The following is a 20,620-nucleotide window of genomic DNA, read 5'->3' on the forward strand; positions in this document are numbered from 1 at the left end:
TCACGTTGTCATGGTTACAGTGAGGCCATGCCGCTATCTCGCAATGATGCCGAAATCTTTAACAAGTCCATGGATCCAGACTATAAACCGCATCACTGCCAAAATCTGATCACTTGGTCCTTGTGTCATTTCTGACTGTCTCTAGAAATTTCATCCTAATCCGTTCGTCTGTTTTTGAGTAATGTTGCACACAGACGGACAGACAGACGGACAAATGTTTGCTGATCGTCACATAACTCTGCTGCGTTCCTTGGCAGAGTAATAAACAGATTTTCAAGGAAAAATATTGTGACTTCAGTTGTTTCTTGCAGTAGAGAGTTTGTTGTATAGCTTCACAACTGCAATTCTATCTTGAACCTGTATTACTGCACAGTTAGAGAACACCAAACTCAATAGATGAGCGATCAAAAATACATAAGATGCATAATAGAAGGACTGAAACATTATTTTGGTGTTGTAATCTTTGTGATCCAGAAACCAAACGGATCACAGAGTGACACCTGCCACAGCTTGCTCTCTAACCGAAGACAGATCTTCTCCCGCGACGATGTGAATCGGCCGAACCTTTGCAGATAAAACATTTTCATGTCTTTCTGTTTTCCCCTCTAACAACCCCATCTGCATTCAGGGGCTGATGGAGCGATATCGCGAGTGAAGCTGGGAGGCGGCCGGTGGGGGGAATGAGCAGCGGCCTTCATCTCTGAGTGGAATCGATTGCTTGTACAAGTCGAGGGAAATGAGAGAGATCTGACCACCCTCGGATCGGCTGGAATCACTCACAGGCAGAATCATAACAAGGAGAGAGCTAAAAGACAGGCTGTGTGTTTGTGCGATAGATTGATCAGGTGTCTGATGGGCAGATAAACCCTCTCTTTGTGCGTTCTTTTTTAAAAAAATTCAGATTTAAGATGCGACTACGACGTTGCCGATTGAAGTCATTTCAAGGGTTTTGAATCCACAGAGGCGTATGATTGCATCAGAATTTGTAACACTGTGAAATTAAAGCTTCAGACATTCCTGTTGGGTAGTCTCAAACCTCCGTCTTTCCATCCTCGTCAGAATTGGAGGCTGTGTGTCTTGACATTTTTGGAAGCTTCCCCATCGATCGGGCAGGTGTGAGCTGGGTTTGAAGTTCCCTCTGAAGCCCTCTCTGAAATCGATTCGACTTCTCACTTTTTGGGTGTAAAATCTGGCACCACACTACGAAGGCTTTCAAAGGAAAGGTTGTGTGAAAGAGCACAATCATTAATATTCAGATTATTATCAGGAAAAGGTCACCGCCTTTCGGTACAAACACGAACTGTTTTGCCTTCAGACACAAACCCAAAAATGGATCATTTGCGGATCCACCTACATGTAGGTTTTCTAGACAAAGATTTGTTGTGATTTTGCGTTTTTCGGAGCCAAAGGTGGAAACAATGTGATGTTATTGTGGCACCTCAACACCTACTACTGTTGCTGAGGAGGCTGCAGCGAAGAAAAAGAGGAATCTGACTTCTAACACCAGAAATGATGTTTGGAAAAGTCTTCTACCGACAGCGAGCAGTGATTTTATTTTGTGATGACTGTGCCAACCTTTACCTACTGGTGGTAGTTCTCTGTTGCAGATCAAAAATCGTTCAATAGGTCATCCTTGTTGAGAAAAAAAATGTCTGAAAATCTTTATTTGAAGGTAAAGTAAGTTGTGTATTAAAGACTGAAAAGTGGTAAATATTTTTTTTAAACTATTATTATCCACTTATGTTAAATTGCAAATAATATTTAGTAAAATCATAGAGAAGAAATTATCAGTGTTGAAACCTAAAATTTTTTTTTTACAATTTTTGCCTGTTTTGTGAAATTAAAGATAATTACTAGTCAAATCACAGTAAAAGAAAATGATCAATTTACGTACTGACGCCTAAAAAAACAGGACAAAACTTTAAATAAGGTTGAAATCTTCCAAAAAAATTAATTTTTAAAAAAAAATTCAGATTTTATGCATTTTTTTCTGTTTAAATTACACATTAATTGCAGCTACTTGAAAAAAGCAGACTACAGAACGAAAATAGGTCATTTTTTCTTTTTAAGAAGTGCCATTGTTTTATAAATTTTCACTGTTTTGTGAAATTGCAGATAGTAACTAGCAAAAAGGAATATTAAGTTACATGTTGACCCCTAAAAAATTAAGTAATTTCCACGTCAAAAATCAATGTTTTCACAAATTCCTTGTTTTACAAATTTGACCATACAATGACAGTATTTTCAGTGTATTTCAATCAGAATCAAATAATTATTTTACAGATATTTTTAATTATTTGAAAAAAATCTGTATATTAAGAACTGAAAAAAATGGTAGAAATTTTAAAAAAATAAAGTTTTGACAGATTTTCCTGTTTTGTCAAATTACAGAAAATCACAGGAAAAAGGTAGCAATTTACATGTTGCCTGTTTTTAAAAAAGAAGCTATATTTGGTAGATATTTGCTCTTATTTTAAATATTTTCATGGTTGTTGAACATTACAGTATTCCACCATTTTTAATGTATTTTTTAGGCACCATTGCTGTCAGATTTTCTGGTTTTTTATTCTCTCTTTTATTTTGTTTTTTATTTGATTTTTTTTTTACAGTATGTCAGTCTTTGCTTCTCCAATATCACCGTCAACAATGTAAAATTCACCACCATAACAAACCTTATATTAGCTGTTTTCCATTCGATGTTGGTCAGAGGCACTGACAGCTTGGTTTATTTAGTAAAGTTTGTTTTGTTTGTCTGTCTCACAGTTCAAAGAATATGACTTGAAGCATTGTTTAAAGGCTCAGCAGTTTCCTCTGTGGTCTTCAGTTTGATGACAGTTATCGCATCATAATTGTTTCTTTCCCCCCCCACTAAGCTTTTTCTCAGAAGATAGCAGTTAATCTGACAGTTAAGATCTTTGTGTTAAAGACTACTTTTCTCATGCGCTAAGCTCTCCTCTTATATCTCTGCTCTACATGTTGTCCACAGACCCGATTGTGTTGTCAATGGCTGCCCGCTGAGTGGAAAACAGCTCCATGGAAGAGGTTTAAAAAGATCTCTAGTTGTTGGATGATTCTCAAGCTGTGAATGCCCGCGAAGATAAACTGTTATCCACACTGGAGAGGGCAAAGCAATTGAATTGGGCCTCCCTGGGTATCAAATTACCACCTGTAAGTGGGTGAGCTACTGTAGGAAAGTACATTCTCTGCTTTTTTCCCTTTTTAATGACGGACAAGGAAACTAAGGAAGTGGTAGATTGAGCTGATTCTAAGTACCATTCAAACATGGCTAATGCTCACGGAGCTCAATTTAAGGAACTATCAGAGCCGAAAGGACTTCCATCCCTGACCGGGTTAGTCGAGGGGCAGAGATTTAACAGGGAGGAGACGGAGGTGGGGGTAGAGTGGGCAGGCCGGGGTGGCTTTGCTGGAAATGGAGGCCATAGATCTGTTTGTTTGGGGATTAGGACGGGATTAGGCCTCTAATTCCCTTCCCTCGTGTGCATAATTGAAAAATGTGTCTGGCCATCGAAGGAGGATGAGAGGCCGCGGAGCCCTTCGCAGCTCTCGAGTTTGTTCAGGCCGCTGAGTTGTGACTCAGAGTGGAGAGGAGGAACCTTTACCAATGAGTCGAAGCAAAGTCCACCACTGAATTCCGCTCAGCTGCCCTCCAGCCACGTCTACGATGGGATGAGCTCTTTGACTGCAGCAGCAACAACAGGACGAGACGGCTGCGTCTAACCAGCTTTTTGTGCTTTCAGCTGTGAGGGGAGATAGTCTGTCTGACTACAGGGTATAAACAGAGGTGCAAAAGTTAAATAGTTTTCTCGATCAACCAATGACCTTAACCTTAGACACATGACATTCGCCACAATAATGACAGCTCAGTTATTGGAACGCTGTCCTTGTCGATTCCGCCTCAGTTTGAGAACTTAGGCGGTTAGCCGGAAGGCCTTAGACATCACAGAAGTCTTTGTCATGGTGCCCATTGCTATCAATCAAGGAACTTAACCTTAGACATGTGACGTTCGCCACGATATTGACACCTCAGTTGTTGGAATGCAGTCTTTGAAGATTCCACGACAATTTGAGAACTTAAATCTTTAGCCGGAAGGCCTTAGACATCACAGAAGTCTTTGTCATGGTGCCCATTGCTAGCTAAACCCCATTGTAGGGGTCTGCCAGTAGTCCAGGTGACTGCCTCCAGTAAGAGGCTCCACCTAGTGGTGCAAACGTGTACTACAGATAATCTACTAAGCAATTTCAAAGTCATAATCACAATACCAAACATTCCTGAGCTTGTGCTGCATCCTAGACTTCAAACGAAGTTAATTTATCGTACTACAGCCTTTGGTATTAAATCATTCACACAAGAACTGACAAACCGCTACATCAAACCGGCTTTTTGTGTCTTCGACTTCGAGGAAAGAAGGGCTGTAGTAGAGCGCCTGTCTTCTTGGATTGTTTGTATTTTCTGTGCACTTTATTCCTCCCTCCGAACTGAAATTTCCTGTATGTTTTGGCCACACACGACATCTCGCAACATGGTACAACAGCATAATCATATGGCTAATACAGAAAGTCCACTTGAAGTGTCGAAAAGCTGTTGTAAATGTGCTTTATATCCCACTGTTCTTTCAATTCACTGAATGATGACACTGTAGCGTGGATGATGAAGCGACCGGAGATGTCTTACTATAAATCACATCAGATAGTGCAGTGGAGCTCCATGAGAGTCCAACAGAAAGGGGTATATTTTATTTGTCGAACGCACATGTAAAGATCTCCCTGCCTTCAAGATGGGGGATAATATGTTTGAAACGCCATAAATCCAACCAAACTGTCCGGACTTTTGTGAGAAATGTCGGGTTTATCCACGATTCCTCTCTTTTATGTCAGCCGAGTCAAATGCATCCAGGAATCATTTTTGTCTTTTATCTCAGCTTGGTACGGCGGTGTCAGGTTTTTTTGGTGTGTTTTTTTTTCCAGCCGTAGATTGAGCCGTCACTTTCCCCGTGCCGCTGTAAGCTCGGCGTAGTCTCTGATAACAGATATGATTACACATTGACATCCAAGCGCTTCTCATTTCAGGGCCAAATAGACTCACTCATCTCTGATCTGAAAACTTAGAATGAGTGCCAAGCTGCAAATGTATTCTTCACAGGTCCTCGGTGTGTTTTTTTTTTTGAGCTGAAGTATGAAATTCCTGGTAATGCTGTGCTGTGTTCAATCTTGAATATACCTGCGTTTAATAGTTAGCAGTATTTTGCCAGACAGAAAAATCTTTGTTTAAATAATTAACGCTTTCCCCTTCTCTGTGCTCCTTCAACAACTACTTTCATGGTTTCCTGTGCGCAACACCTCTCCACAGCTGCATGTATAACAATTTTATAGCTACAACCATAAGAATATACGGCAAATTGTCAGGGGAAAAAGAGCATATCTGCATTGAAGACTGTCCCCGTAAGAATAAAGGTTAAAACACTCCAATAGGATTAAGCTGAAAGTGAATTAAAATGATCTTTTGATTCTCCGACAAGAAGTCGATCATATCTCCTGACTGGGCCGGCCGAGATAAGCAAGGTGTCTTTGAGGCATTTGATCTCTTCTACAGTTAATTAGGAGCTGGGCTATTAAATGTAGCATTTGTATTTGCTCAGGGCTAATTAATTACATGCGTTTTGCCCGGCGAACCGCAGACATTTAATTGAAATGCAGATCTGGAAAAAAAAGAGTTTGTCAGAGTGGCAGGAATGTTTTCACCTTTTAAAAGAGTCTGAAAGGCGTGTGATTAGATGAGAGCAGTGATGACCTTTTTTGAGTTTCACCCCCCGCACACCTTAATTAAAATTCATCCTCCAAGGCCAGAAGACTTCTCTCATTTGGGTGATGTATTCTCTTGAAAGGAGGGCTGATTAAATGTGACCAATGCTACGTTTAGCAAATGAAGAGTCAGCACTGTTTTGTTTGGCGACGGCTGCAGGAAAGTCAGCATGAGCCGATGGAGTTATGAGAGCGTTTGATTTTAAGGTTAACCACCGACAACACAACTCAGCAGAGGAGATTTTTAACACTAATGCGAATCGGTAAAACCGAGGAAGGCTAATTATCCATTACTCATCCACTAAAATATCTCCCTGTTGTTGGTTCAGTGCTTCACTGGAGCTAATGTCGTCTGACTTTGTTTACCTGAGATCTTTAGAACAGTGAGAGCAAACAAAAACAGTAAAGTTGCAAGTTGTCAGTAAGTGGATCAATAGCTGAAAGTGTTTTCAATTTACAATTGATTAACCGTTAAATTGAACAAAGTATATGGTCATTATTTCATATGCTGATAGACGCTTGGAAATGTGACATTTACGACAACATTGAACACTCAGTTACTGTAACGCTGTCTTCGTAGACACCAGCTCTGTTTGACAACTTAAGCTCATTAAATGGTCATTAAGCATCACATAAGTCTTTGTCATGGTGCCCGTTGCTAGCTAACACCCCAAAATGCTCTCTGCTTACTAACATATAAGTCCAAGTAACCACCTCCTTGAGTCACTACAGTATTAAAAACAAACAAACTGCAGTCTGCCATATCTTCAAACAGTAAAAAGCTCCACCTGGTGGTGCTGTTGTAGATCATCAGCCATGACTGGTTGCCCAACTTGTGACTTTGTCTTTTCAAACTTAAAATGTAGGGGATTTCTTGTTCTGTTTTATGTTGCTATTGATTTCAAAGTTTGTTTCAAATGCAGTTTTGTATATTTTAGGTCATTAACATGTAAGTGGTCATTAAGCACCACATAAGTCTTTGTCATGGTGCCCGTTGCTAGCTAACACCCCACAATGCTCTCTGCTGTCAACATATAACTGCCCGTAGCCTGAATAAACAGCTTCCTTGGGAAACTACAGTATTAAATGCAAGCTAATTGCAATATTTCGTCTTACTAAAGAGTAAGAGGCTCCACCTGGTGTTGCAAATAGGTACTACAGCTAGTCGACAATACATTTTTTTATGCTTAGCCTTACTGATGAAAATAATTGATCATTAACGTCCTTAACAATGACCTAAAAGATGCAAAAAATTCTCTATAGAGCTCTAAAGAAAATGACGAAGTTTTTTGTTTGTTTATTTGTTTATGAAAAGGTAACACTGTGTTGTCCAACAGGTTTTCAATTTTTAAGATAGCAAGTGCAAAAGAGGAGAAAAAAAATACCATTTAAAAAGGATTTACTATTTTCTGTCAGCAAAGTATCTGTAAAATAGTGTTGTTGTTGATTTTATGGTTAATGTGCAAATTAATACTTTTTTCTGGGATTTTTACCATATATTATCTGAAACTGAACAAAAAATAAGAATCTGTAAAGTCACAGTAAAAAAAACTGCAAAAACAAAAAAATTGAAAAGTATTTTTGGATTTTTTTTTCATTTTTTACAGTGAGATCTGGAACCTTCAAACAGTTCTAATTAATCCAGGCTCCGGATAAATTTAAAATTTGGTGGAATGCAAAAAGCCTACATACAAAGTTTAACCATATTATCAACCGAAAATCATCTTAAATTGGCCTCTATTTGGTAATTAATACATAATACTTGATTCTTTAAGCAGTGTCCTGTTGGTGTGGATGCAGAGGGTCTTGTGGTTTTTCTGGCGTTAATCACAGAGGTGTGGCTCAGAGCTGTGGGTTCTCTGCTCTCAAGGGAACGGTGCACCGTAAACCATAGAAAAAGCTATTAGCCCGGACTTTCTGCAGTCTGCCTCGGCTTGGGGCTTTTGTCCGTCATTACTGCCATTTCCCATGGCCTGCTGCACTTTTTGATTCCCGGCATGATAGCAAGATAGATGGTGTGATCACAGAAAGATTTTCTCCATCCTCCTCTGGTTGCCTTGCTGTTTGGAGACTGCGCCGCTTTTCTCCACACTTTTGGTGGCAGTTTGGCTGTTTTTCTGACGGGAGGCACTCGAGTGTTGACAGGAAATAAAGAGAGGGAGTGAGAGTGGGGGTGACACGCAGCAAAGGTCACCTGCCAGACTCGAACTGTGAACGCTGCGATTACATGGTCAGCGTCTGAAAGCCTGGGGCCACCGCGATGCCCCATTTCTGACACGAGCTGCAGATCAGCGCGAGCTTCAAAGTCTGTCAAAACTAAATAAGCCGCACAGCTCCCCTGCAAGATACTGAGGCTTATTCCCTTCAAATTTCCGCTTATCTTGCCTTCATTATGGCGGTGCTCTTCTTGAAATCACAAAGTGCAAAACATAGAAGAGAACCATACAACCGTCATTTTGACATTTTTCACTAAATGCAGTCCATGATTGCCTGGAGATGTTCTGTGCTTCCGTTTTTGGACAAAAAAATCCCATGAAAAGACAAAAAACAAACAATGAATTGATCTAAATTAACAAGAGCTGTCTGTGAAGCCAAAGCCTGTGTGGCTTGCTTTTTATTCATCTGTTGCAACCACTAAAAGTGCATCAGTGAGCCTCCCTGCAGTGGCAGACAACAGCAGCCATGATCACAAATATGCATTTTAGAACCGTTGCACTATAAATACAACCCATTTTGACACTTCTATCTTTAGTAATGTTTTCATCTCTTTACCATTTATAGCTGTCCGAGCCGATTCCTAGCTGGATCTCTACCTACCTCTTCATTAAGTCCAAGCACTTTCTCTTTGTTGTTTGCTCCTGTTACACTTTTCTTCACCGTGGTTTCATTCTTCATTGTAATGTAAAGTCCTGCACCTCTATTAAAACACCACAACAACGTCAAGAAGACGAAAAGACTCAATAAAGACCTCTGTGCAGTGTGACGCAGTTATAATGCCATAAATCATAGAAAAGGAAAACAAAAGTTGCATTATTTTGGTTATTTATTTTACAAAAATATATAAAAAACAACAGAATAAGCATGTTCAACATTTTTCTTAACAGACAAAGATTTTATCACCAGTGGAAAAAAACCAACAGTGACTCTGTATACTACAGATATTTTAATAATTGCATTTTGTTTGTTTCCGTACTTGCCTCTTGGTAAACACTGTCTGCAGTGCAACCGAGTTCAGCCAAAAAAATCCAGAATTTTTCTCACATAACTGTGTAACACAGCTGAGTCTCTAATGACTTCCCAGTTGTGTCTTAAAGTGCAGAATTTTTTGTTATTTGCAGAATGTAGTTAGAGCAAATGGTTTGTTTTTTGCAAATTTTAAAATGTGACAAACTATCACCTCTTTTAGCTTAGATTTGGTTGTTATGCAACATAACAGCACGTCATAGAGGAATATTTCATGGGTCATCAGAAATAAATGAAGAGCGAATAATTTCTTCTGTTTTTGAAGCTTCAAACTCTGATAAACGGAGAAATTTGATTTTTAAGTTCACTGGTGAATTTTTCTTTTTTTAACAGAATCTAGTTTGAGCAACTTGTTTATTTTTGGTGAATTTTGAAATGAGACATATCAAATTTTGACGAAATATCGCCTCTTTAAGCTTGGATTTGGTTGAGTTATGCAACATAACGGCACGTCATAGATGACTATTTCATGGGTCACCAGAAATAAATGTAAAGATCTAATGATTTCTTCTGTTTTTACAGCTTCTGACTCTGACAAATGGAGAAATGTTGGTCCCTTTCAAGCTCACCAGTGGGTTCAGAGGGTTACCTGGAATCAATAATAAGACTAAAGTGTACGCTGTTTTTAAGAACAAACGAAGCGCTGATGGTTGTTGATTTCAGTGGATTGGACGTGTCAAACTTGGAAAACAGAAAAAAGCAGCTTCCCTACATCTTCACTTTCTTTGTTAATGGCACTTTCTCGGTTTCTGTATATTTAAAGGAAATGACTTCATGTTTCATTTCCATATAATGAGCGGACAGCGCTGACTCAACTGTATGTATCTTATATTTCCTGCCCTGCTTGCAGTGAGGCTGCAGGTTCACACTCTGCACATTATGGTCTTATCAAGCCGATGACAATAGACGCGGTGCGTGATGGCGGCTGCAGGGCGGCTCTGATTGGAACGGACAAGGTCAAGTGCGGCACTCCCAATTCTGAAGAGACCACAGTGTGCTTTTTTTCCCCCTTCCACCATAACTATGACGCAGACGCAATCTGACATCTGTTGATAGAATACCGGGGCAATGCTTCCAGGCGAGCGCGGGGCGATATCCAACCGATGCATCTGAATCTTAACTCAGCGGAAAAATGACCCGGACGTGTTTACGTGTGGAAACTGAGGCGAAGTGTGAAGTGTCTTAGGTGAGAAAACATGTTTACCAGCGGTGGGGAATCAGGAGAGCGTATTTCATCAGAGATCACAAGTCGGTAAACATGTTTACTCAACAGAAGTGTTTGTGCCGGACTGATAAGGGCTCGTCCTGAAACGCAGCGCGAGGCACCAGGGACTCGGGGCCCCGTTGGCATCGGGGGCCCCCTCAGAGTGGCATTCTCACAGCGCTGAAGGTGATGTGAAATTCGCATAAACATCCAGTTCCTGTTTACAGCCATATGGTGTGCGAGGGTTAAGATAAGAGTTCACACGAGGATCTAATATTTCGCTGTCAGGATGATTAGTATTCTAAGAAAAGGTGGTGTGACGCACGGGCTTAATGAATCTGCATTATTCATCGGGACTCTGCAGACTTGCTATGGGAAGCCCCGGTGTTTGTTTGGGGCCCCTGGGAAAAGCCTCGCGAGGAGTTTCCAAACTTTTTCGCTTGCAACCTCTAAAGAAAACACAAAGTGCTGTATCTTCAAAAAAAAATCGCCCGACGTGGACGGAAGCTCTTGTCTAAAGCGGTGAACTTAAGTGACGACCAGCAGATCAGAGGGAGCGTTGCGTCTCTCGGAAGTTCACGATTTCCTTCGAGGGGCAAACTCAATCATTCTCCCGTAAATCAGGGAAGATGAGAGCCTCACCTGATGAGAATGTAATTCCTGTTCAAGCTATAACGCTCTACTGTATTATTACAGGTTTTAGAGGCCATTTTTCACTGCAATATAAAGTCCTGCACCTCTACGGAAAGAAGAACAACCATTACTAGAAGTACTCAGAAATAAATGTCTTCTGTGCAGTCTACCAAAATGTAATGACGGAAGCTCGTTTTAAAAAAGAAAAAAACAAAAGTTTCATATCTTTGATGATTTATTTTACTGTTTTTTTTTAAACCTGGACTCAACATACTCAACATATTTGCCCACAGATGGAACAATACTTGGAAAAAATAGAAACTCTACATACTATAGGTATTCAGTGACTTACATTTTCAATTTGTTTTCATACTTTTACTCCTATCTGTTCTATGCACTGTAAACACAGCCTGCAGTTCAGCCTAGTTCAGCCAAAAAGTTGTAGAATTTTTGCCAAAAGACTGTGCATTGCAGCTGAGTAACTGATGGCTTCCTGGCTACACAAAGGAGAGCAGAATTTTTTGATTTTACACAATTTTTACTTGCCAATCTTTTTAAAGATGAGACAATTATCAACTAATGCGGGTATTTTGATGTCTTCTATGCAGCGATACAATGCCATGAATCATTTTTAAAAATTAAGAAAGCCGAACTGACTTTGATTATTTATTTTATTAGTTAAAAATAATTTAAAAGAATACATCCTATAGATGTTTTACAAGTTACATTTTGTTTTCCATAATACGAGGGGCGTTCAATAAGTAATGCCCCTGACCCACTTCCAGTTGTCTGATCTAGCTGAAATTTTGCATGTGCAATGATTTATATCTCTATGGGTTATGTGACAAATTACAGCTGTGAACTAATTGTGATTTCTGATTTATACATCTTTGAACTGAGACAGGTGTGAAATTGAGCATATCGAGTTTCGTGCAGTTATCCAGTTTTTGTATTTGAAAGGACGCACACCACAGAAGACTTTTGATGAAATGAAAGAAACTTATGGTGATGATGCCCCATCATATGACCTTGTAAAACGCTGGCATCGTGAATCCAAGCATGGCTGGAACTCTGTAGAAACAGCTCCCAGACCTGGTCGCCCCCCTGGTCGCCCTCCTTTTGGGGGCGACCAGGTCTGGGAGCTGTTTCCACAGAAATCCAACCATGTTTGAATTCACGATGCCAGTGTTTTACAAGATCATATGATGAACGCCCCTCGTAACCTGCTCTATAAAAAGACAGCCTGCAGTTCAAAGGAAAATTCCCAGACTTTTTGTGAGATGACTGTGGCTCACAGCAAAGTCACTAATATCTTTTCGGTTGCATTTCGAAGCGGAGAATTTTTTGCTTTTCGCAGAATCTTACTATTGCAAACAATTTGTTTTTGCCATTTAAAAAATGACGTCAAATATTGTGATTTTGATAAAATCTTATTAGCTTCTGCTTAGTTTTCCCCATTGAACTGCACTTCGCAGATGAGTACTCATCAGAAAGTTGAAAATCCAGTCATTATTTCTGCTTTGACAGTTTCAGTATCTGACATATGTTATTGTTTTGGTGATTTTTTTTAAAAATGAAAAGCGTGTCTTTCAAAGCCACTGGTGGATTTTGGTTGTTCAGAAGGTTAAACTGTTTGAAGCCAATATTTTGTTGGCAAAGAAACAGAAATTCTTTGAGGATTTGGGTTTAGAGGGCTTAAAAGGAAGTTTTGAGGGCTTAGAAACTTTTTAAAAATGCACCACAAAACAAATTCTGACATGTAAAATGAAACGATAAGATTTATAAGCCGGGAATCAAACCGAAGCAGATTAGTCTTTCATCGTGTTAACTCCTTTGTACAAAAGGTCAGATTTCCTCACGTTCAAGTGGCTTTCTTCATCTCAATCAACCTCCATTCACCGTTCACCTCTGTTTTCAGTTCACGGCAGAGCATTGCTGACCAAGTGTCGTTCTGGTGAGGGAAACGTGGCATCAGAACTATGTTAAAGTGTCAGAAGTCAGATTGTTGATCTGGAGCTTTCTTGGTGCCACATCATGGCTAGATTAAAGGTTTCTAAGGGGGCACCCAAAAACACTCTGTGGAAACTGAGTCCGTTGTTCCCAAGGCACGATCCTGCAGCTCAAAAGTGACCACAGCATCAGGAGATCAATACTTTGAGCTTTGTTCACTGAGGGATAGAAAAGCAACTTGGTCCCAGATACAGAATATACCAAACTGAGAACACAAGAAGCAGTCAAAAGAAGGCTGGGAGGCAGTTTCTTAGAGGATAAGGAGCATCTTTAAACCAATTCTCAAGAGGATTCTCAAAAGATTAGTGGAAGTAACCAAAGGAAACCAACAGGAGACAACAGTTAGACATGATGGTGGGAATATAAAGTAAAGTATAATCTAAGGTTGTTTTTCCAAGAAGTGTAAGAAGTACATTCTTTAGAGACATGTTCCATCCTAAGGTTTGCATCAGTGAGCCCAAATACATCTCAAAACTGTGACTTAAAGACTACAGAAGACTGAGAAATGGTGACTATGATGGACTTTCCAACATGGTTATCTGACCTTCACTTTATTGAGAAATAAAGGGGCAAGAATCGTAATATAACAAGAAGCCTCTTTGGAACAAAGAATGCCGCTGTGATTAACAGTTTGAACCCAAAACCCACCAACAGGTTTAAAATGCATGTTACAGTGCTTATAGAAAGTATTAACTCCATGAGTTTAAGCTCAGATTTGGTCAAAGGTGCAATTGTGGATTCTTGAACAAAGATACCGTCCCTTTTACCGTCTGTGACACGCTCTGTCAGCACAACATGACACAGTTTAAGTTTAAAACCATGATAATCTATACAAATCATTTTATTGGCCATGTTTAGTGTAAAAGTTAACAAAAAATAAACTGTAAGCTACGGAGTCTGGAGCAAAATGACTCCAGATTCCCTCATTGTTGGGGTCAAAAGTTGAAAACCAAAACAAAGAAAGAAAAACCTGTATATTTTGTAAAACAATTACAAGCAGAAGTTATGGTGGTTTAGAGTTACTTTGCACATGCCAGTCCACAGTTTCTTGTAGATGTTCAACTGGGTTGAGATCTGGTGCCTTTGAAGGCCACAGAGTTTCAATCAATCAATCAATCAATCAAACTTTATTTATAGAGCACTTTTCATACAAAGAATGTAACGCAAAGTGCTGTACAACATTTAAAAACATTAAAAACAAAAAGATCCATCCCACCCTCCTTCCATATAGGCGCACACATGCACAAGCACACACACACACACACACACACACACACGCACACATATATACACACACACACACACACACACACACACTCTCACCGCTGACTGTAGGGACACATGGCATGACACTGACGATTGTGGAAAACGCCTCCATTGGGGCCGTCCACACTGGGAGGAGCCCCAGGCCATGTCCGCCAGAGGCACCAGCACCCAGACCCCCCCGACCCAGACAGACACGGGGACCCCACACCAAGGTGGGGAGCCCCCCCAACCAGCCGAGCCGAGGGGACCCGTGGCCAACACCCCCAGCAGCAGACCAGACACCGCCCCCAGTGTGGAGGACCCCCCTAAAGGAAACACTGGAGTCAAAAGAAATAAAATAAACAAACAAATAAATAAATCAGTAAATATAATTAAGTAAAGCATGGAAAGTGAAAACAGTAAAATACATAAGATAATAAATAAGTAATGATAAGAACATAAGAAGGCTTAAAGGGTCAGTTAAAAGCCTGATTAAAAAGGTGAGTCTTTAACTTTCTTTTAAAAACATTGACAGTCTCTGAATGAATCAGTTAGACTCGTGCCGTATGGACGGAGGCGTTGTCATCTTGGAAGACACCACTTTGATCAGGGTATAAATGTTCTGATCCACCAGAATCACTCTGTCTTGATTAGTGGTGATTCTTCTATTTATGAGGAGCCCGTGCTGCAAAACGGCTCCAGATTCCCTCATTGTTTGGGTCAAAAGTTGAGGTTTTCCCTTTAATTGCTAATCTGTAAACAAACCAAAACAAAGAAAGAAAAGCCTACACATTCTGTAAAAAGATTACACATGGGTTTTCCTTTTTCATGAATCTGCCCACAAACCACAACACGGTATTGTTTACTTTAGCCTTATAGCTAATTTGCTCTCTCCTGTTTCTAAAAATCAGTATTTCATGGAGGTAAGTTGCTGTCCTAAACACAGGAAACCAACCTACCTCCTAAAAAAAGTCTATTTGTGGTGCAGTGAATTTAAAATCTCACGTTAGTAACAACCTTCTTCCGGCCTGAATCATTAAAAAAAACAAAAAAAAACAAAAACAAGAAAGAATAAATAAGCCCCCTGCTGTGCCTTGTGATGCATTAAATCTGTACATTTCTGGAGGGTAAGATTTGGGCTCCTATTTTTTGCCTGATTCTTCCCAGATTGTGACTCAGTGCGGATCACGATGTGCCGGATACCATGGCAGGAACACAATCTTCTTATTGTCGTATTGTAAACAGATGGGAAAAGGGAATGGAACATGACAAGGCATCAGTAAAGCACAAAACAGCCTATTTTAGTCATGACGTCCTCGTGTCTCTGCATTTGCGGGACCCTCATTGTGCCGCCAATGGGTGGAAATAAACAAGCAGGATCGCGGTTCTTTATTATAATCTCAGGAGATTACGAACGGAGACTCTCCACTGCGGTGCTGTGTTAAGAAAAAGCCTTTCTACCAGGGAATTGGATAGGCCTGTGTCTGTGTGTGTTTTTTTATAAACCGAGCGGTATTAAAAGTAATTATGCCGGCAAGATAAACATAATTAGCACAGCATGGAACTCCATGCCTTTTCCCGTGAATTTTCCATCACTAATTATCCTGGTATGGTTCAACAATTTGTTGGCCCGTTCTCAATAAAGACCCGAGCCTTTGCCGTTGATGTTTATCTATTTCACTTAGCCGTTCTTTATTTACACTTCAGTGTATCGGCGAGCTAATGCGTCCTCAGAAAAACGCCCACGAGAAGGCCATTATCTGCATTATTTACGCATCAAAGTTTGCGACAAACTCTCAAACCCTCAATCTTGACCCCAGATGCTGCAGGGATTTTAACTTCAAATTAAGGTGACTTATCAGATTTGAACAAACTGATGTTATGCTGCTCGGGTGCTCCGCGTTTTTGCATGTTACTGTTGCCTACAAAAAGTATTGATTTCATGATTTCAGCTCAAGTTTTCCAGCAGATTTAATTAATTAATTAATTTATTTAAAGATATTGTATATTTTACCATCTGTGATGTGTCATTCTAATAGAAACAGAAGAAAATCTGAACTTAAAATCTTGATATTTGATGTTTTAGTTAAAAAATCTCAAGAACTAAAAAGGTTGGTCTGAAGAGATTCTGTAAAAAATAAAATAAAATTCTGCACTCAGTTGCGCAACGTAAAAGTCATTCATGGTTTTACTGCAACTAGCAGTTATATGATGAAAATTCAGAGACTATTCAGCTGAACTGCAGGCTGTGTTTAAATTGCCATTCTTTATTTGAGGATTCAGGAATTATAACTTCATATTTTGGCATTTTTATTAAAGATACTGTATCTTTTACCATCTGCGACATGCTGACCTGTTCAAAAACCAGGATATTTGATATTTGATTTTTTTTTAAATTGCCAAAAATAAACTGTTTGCTTTAAACTGATTCTGAAAAAATAAATAAATCTGTCATCTGTCCCGCATCGAAAAAGTCATTATTGGTTTCGCTGCGACCAACAGTTGCAGGACAAAAATTCAGGGACTGTTCAGCTGAATTGTAGGCAGTGTTTAATAAGCTGTTCTTTATTGATGAAGGTGATTTATCAGATCTGAACTAACTGATGTAGTTCATCCTGCTGTCATTCCACTTCTGCAATTTCGTTTAACAGATGATTTTATCCAAAGCGTCACCTTTCACACACATTTGAGAGCAGATACAACACAAGCAAAGGTCTAGTGAGGAGAAACAACCTGGATATGTGCCATAAAACAGTCATTAACTCACTGAACCCAGAAACCTGCCAGCAGGTTTAAATGCATGTTACAGTGCCTATGAAAAGCGTTGACTTCATGATTTTGAGCTGAAGGTGCAATTTTGGCATTTTTAAGAAGATGCTGTGTGTTTTACCATGTCCAATGTGCTGATCTGTTAGAAAACATGACAAAACTAAGCTTAAAACCAAGATGTTCGATGTTTAATGTTAAAAAAATCACCAAAAATAATGTATTTGGTCTGAACTGATCCTATTAAAAACAAACAAACAAAAAATCTGCAATCTATTGTGCAATCATGAAGCTATTAATGGCTCCACTGCAGCCAACAGTTCCAAGAAAAAAATCTGAATCTATCCAGCTGAACTGCAGGCTGTAATTAAAAAGCCATTCTTTATTTATATTTCAGTGTATCAGCGGGCTCATGCAATCCTCAGAAAAACATCCATTATGGCACAATTTAGCTGCTTTCTTTATGCCGTCACTAGTTTGTGACACACTCTTAAATCCCAAAATCTTTGCTTGTATTTCCACCCTCAAACCCATGACCTCTTAATGCTTAAGTCACTGGTCGTGACAAAATCTAAGAATTAAATTGTGATATTTCATCCAAATCGTTTTATTCTATATGTTCTCTTTAAAAAAAATCACCAAAAATGAACTGTTTGCTTTGAACTGATTCTGTAAAAAACAAAAAATTCTGCAATCCACTCGACAACCATGAAGCTATTAATGGCTCCACTGTGACCAACAGTTACATGATTAAAATTCAGGAACTATTCGGCTGAACTGCAGGCAGTGTATACGTAGAGCAAACAGGAGTTAACTAAAACAACTTTTAATCATACTGAAATTATAGCAGGTCCAAGAATTAAATTAATAGTACTTAGTTTAAAAGAAACTCCCCTAAAATGAGACTTGTGCCTTTGCAGTTCATGCTTATCTATTTCACTGAGCCGTTCTTTATTTACACTTCGGTCTATTAGCGAGCTCAGAAAGACGTCTGTGAGAAGGCCATTTATCTGCATTATTCATGCATCAAAGTTTGTGGCAAACTCTTAAACCCTCATCTTGTCTTATATCTCCCCCCGTGACCCCCAGATGCTGCTGGGATTTCAACTCTCAGTGCATTTGACATTGTTTGCTGCTGCCTCTTCGGGGTTTAGACGGTTGCTGGAGCTGCGTTTGGTCGTGACAGCCGACGATGCTCCTGCATGTCGCTGACTCCCCTCTCAGAGTCGACTCTATTTATAAAGTGCTTTTAACAACCGGGTTTGTCACAAAGTGCATCGCAGAGGAGGCAGAGTAAAGAAAAAAAATGACAAAGAAGAACAAGTGGATCAGAAAACTGAAGGGAGATGGCGGGAAATGGAGGATGGCATGCGGCGTCAAGAGCCATTATGGTATGTATTGTATATGTAGTGTATATGTGAGGATAGCAGGGATAATGGCTGATAAAAATGACAGGAGGAAAGATATTATGGCGCATGCAGAGGGTTTGCAGATTACATCCCAAGTCTCCTAGCAACCATCTCCGTCGGGGAGGTCCGTGGGGAAAAATTCGGCATCATCCTCACCTGCAGCTCGGCCTCGTTGCTGTTTATTTCTGTGGTTTGCAGATTAGCAAAGCGTAGATAAGCGAGCAGGCGAGATATGAACTGTCTGATTCCAGCTGTGAGGCTGATGCACGCCTGAATGACGCCCATCAGGTTCATCTCAGCGACTGAATTTAATTTGAATTTATCATATTTATTGCAATTAGTCGACGTTATGAAGCACCAGCTTAGTACAGACATTTAATTTTCCGTTACTATAACACTCTGAATCTCCATTTTTTTGATGCCGTTGCCATTTTTCCTCACTGTGGGCATTACTTTTTAGAAAGATGATGACATGCTGGATGTAGCTTTCAACAACTTGCTGCTCTGTTCTCCATTTTAAGATTGTGCTCTGCTGATTTTATTGATCAACCATTTTTTATTTCGCTCTCATTTTCTCCAGTTTGCTTCCTTATTTGTCTCTTCTCGGCTTCGTGGATACACCGCCTGTAGTTCAACCTAGTAGTCTGATTTTTAGTCACATGACTGTCGGTCACAGTTGAGTCACTTCTAATTTTTCAGTCATACTGAGAAATACAGATTTTTTTGTTTGTTTTCTACAGATTGTGATGCAAGTAATTTATACATGACACATTTTCAAATTGTGATTTTGGCGATATATCCCCATTTTAAACTAAAATTTAGTTAATTTTCCAAAGACAACCACACATCATACATGATTAGTTCATGGATCTGCAGAAAGCTGAAAATCGGACCATTTTTTTGGTTTTTCCACTTTTTGGTTCTGACAGATGGTGTTATTTTAGCTTTTTTTTTCAGCGACAGCATGTCAGTGCATTATTTTTTATAGTGTAGAAGCATAAGAGAGTGCAATGCATCCATGTTGTAGTCCCAGCTTCCTCATTTGACAACTTTTCAACATGATTGAATCTGTTGTAGCAGCAGTTCACATAAAGATGTACTTTATTTGCATTTACTGTCTTTATTGTTAGTTTGCATATGCGTAAAGCAACCACACTTAAACTTAAGGCTTGTCATTGGTGCGTATCTTTTTTCTGAACAATTAGGTAAATTAGTTGGAAGTTGCAGCCCCGCTTTACAATCAAAACATTGCGCCTTGAATGAAATTAATTAGTTAATTTAGTCACTTCAAGTTTGCAAAAGGAGGTGAAAAGATATTCGCTATCTTTGTCAGTTTGCGGAATCAAACCGGTGAAATTCCAGTGAGAAAACCCACAGCTCTGCTCCTCTCCGAGTATTTTCACACTCGGTCCAAATGCTAGTTAGTTCGGAGGCAGCGAGTTTTGTGCAGCAGCTCTGTATGTTATTGCCTTCCAGCCCTATCAGCCGACACCAACATCACTATCAGACAGGCGGTCGGGAGGAGATGAATACACCGACATGTACGGCGTGTTTGGCTTTTTCATCGGTTTCTGTGTTTTTAATCTTGTACAAAGCGTAGAACTCTTTATATCGGGGTTCTTTGTAATGCCCGTGAAGGCGGCGAATGGGCAGAGGGACTAGGAACTCGAAGAAAGGGAGTGCAGAGGGTCTTTGCAGTATGTGCTGACATCACCCACTTACATCCTTGGCATTTGTCGCGGTTCCCGGGCTGCTGCAGGAGGATGAAGACAAGGGGACAGAAGAAGAAAAGGTGTTCGCGGTTGCTGCCTCAGCCCCGACTGTCACTCCGGCTGTCAGATTGATTAATGAGGCCCTTCGCTCCCACGAGCCCCTTTCACAGGGACAACGCAGATCAATACACAATGAAAAGTCGCTCCGTAGGAACCCTGTTTGCGGCCGCTGTAGGTTTGTCCGAGCTGGCAGGCGATTGAAACGTTCAGACAATACCTCTGAGTGTTATTACTGCGGCTCACACGACGGCGCACCTCGAAGCAGCAGCTTGAGATTCTCTGGAGACACCAGACAGATGCTGCGGATTGTTTCATGGTGTACGATCCGGGCCTGCAAGAAAAGACTCTGAGAGGAAGCAAGTGTTTCATTTATGCTCCTCTCACTCTTATGGCCTCGCTGCTTCCTTTTTGAGCTGCACATCTTACATAATTAGTTCAGGAATCATCTAAAAGTTACAAGATTGTAGAGTACACAGCCTGCAGTTCAGCCGAATAGTCGGAATTATAGTTATAGTATG

The 20,620-nt window shown here is 40.0% G+C and overlaps 1 protein-coding gene across 2 annotated transcripts in view; it reads left to right on the top strand.

Annotated features, from left to right (window-relative positions):
- gfra4a (GDNF family receptor alpha 4a) overlaps positions 1 to 20,620 on the top strand; it is a 221,412-nt gene that overhangs the window by 94,040 nt on the left and 106,752 nt on the right. Inside the window, exon 1 of one of the 2 annotated variants that reach the window (XM_051952877.1) lies at positions 18,270 to 18,312. The exons of the other annotated variant lie outside the window; for it this stretch is intronic. Coding sequence (XP_051808837.1) covers positions 18,285 to 18,312 — 28 coding nt within the window. The 5' untranslated portion in view covers positions 18,270 to 18,284. Of the gene's footprint in view, positions 1 to 18,269; positions 18,313 to 20,620 lie in introns of those variants that run through there. 2 annotated transcript variants of the gene reach the window in all.

Source organism: Acanthochromis polyacanthus, chromosome 1 (assembly GCF_021347895.1).
Source record: "Acanthochromis polyacanthus isolate Apoly-LR-REF ecotype Palm Island chromosome 1, KAUST_Apoly_ChrSc, whole genome shotgun sequence".
NCBI lineage: Eukaryota > Metazoa > Chordata > Actinopteri > Pomacentridae > Acanthochromis > Acanthochromis polyacanthus.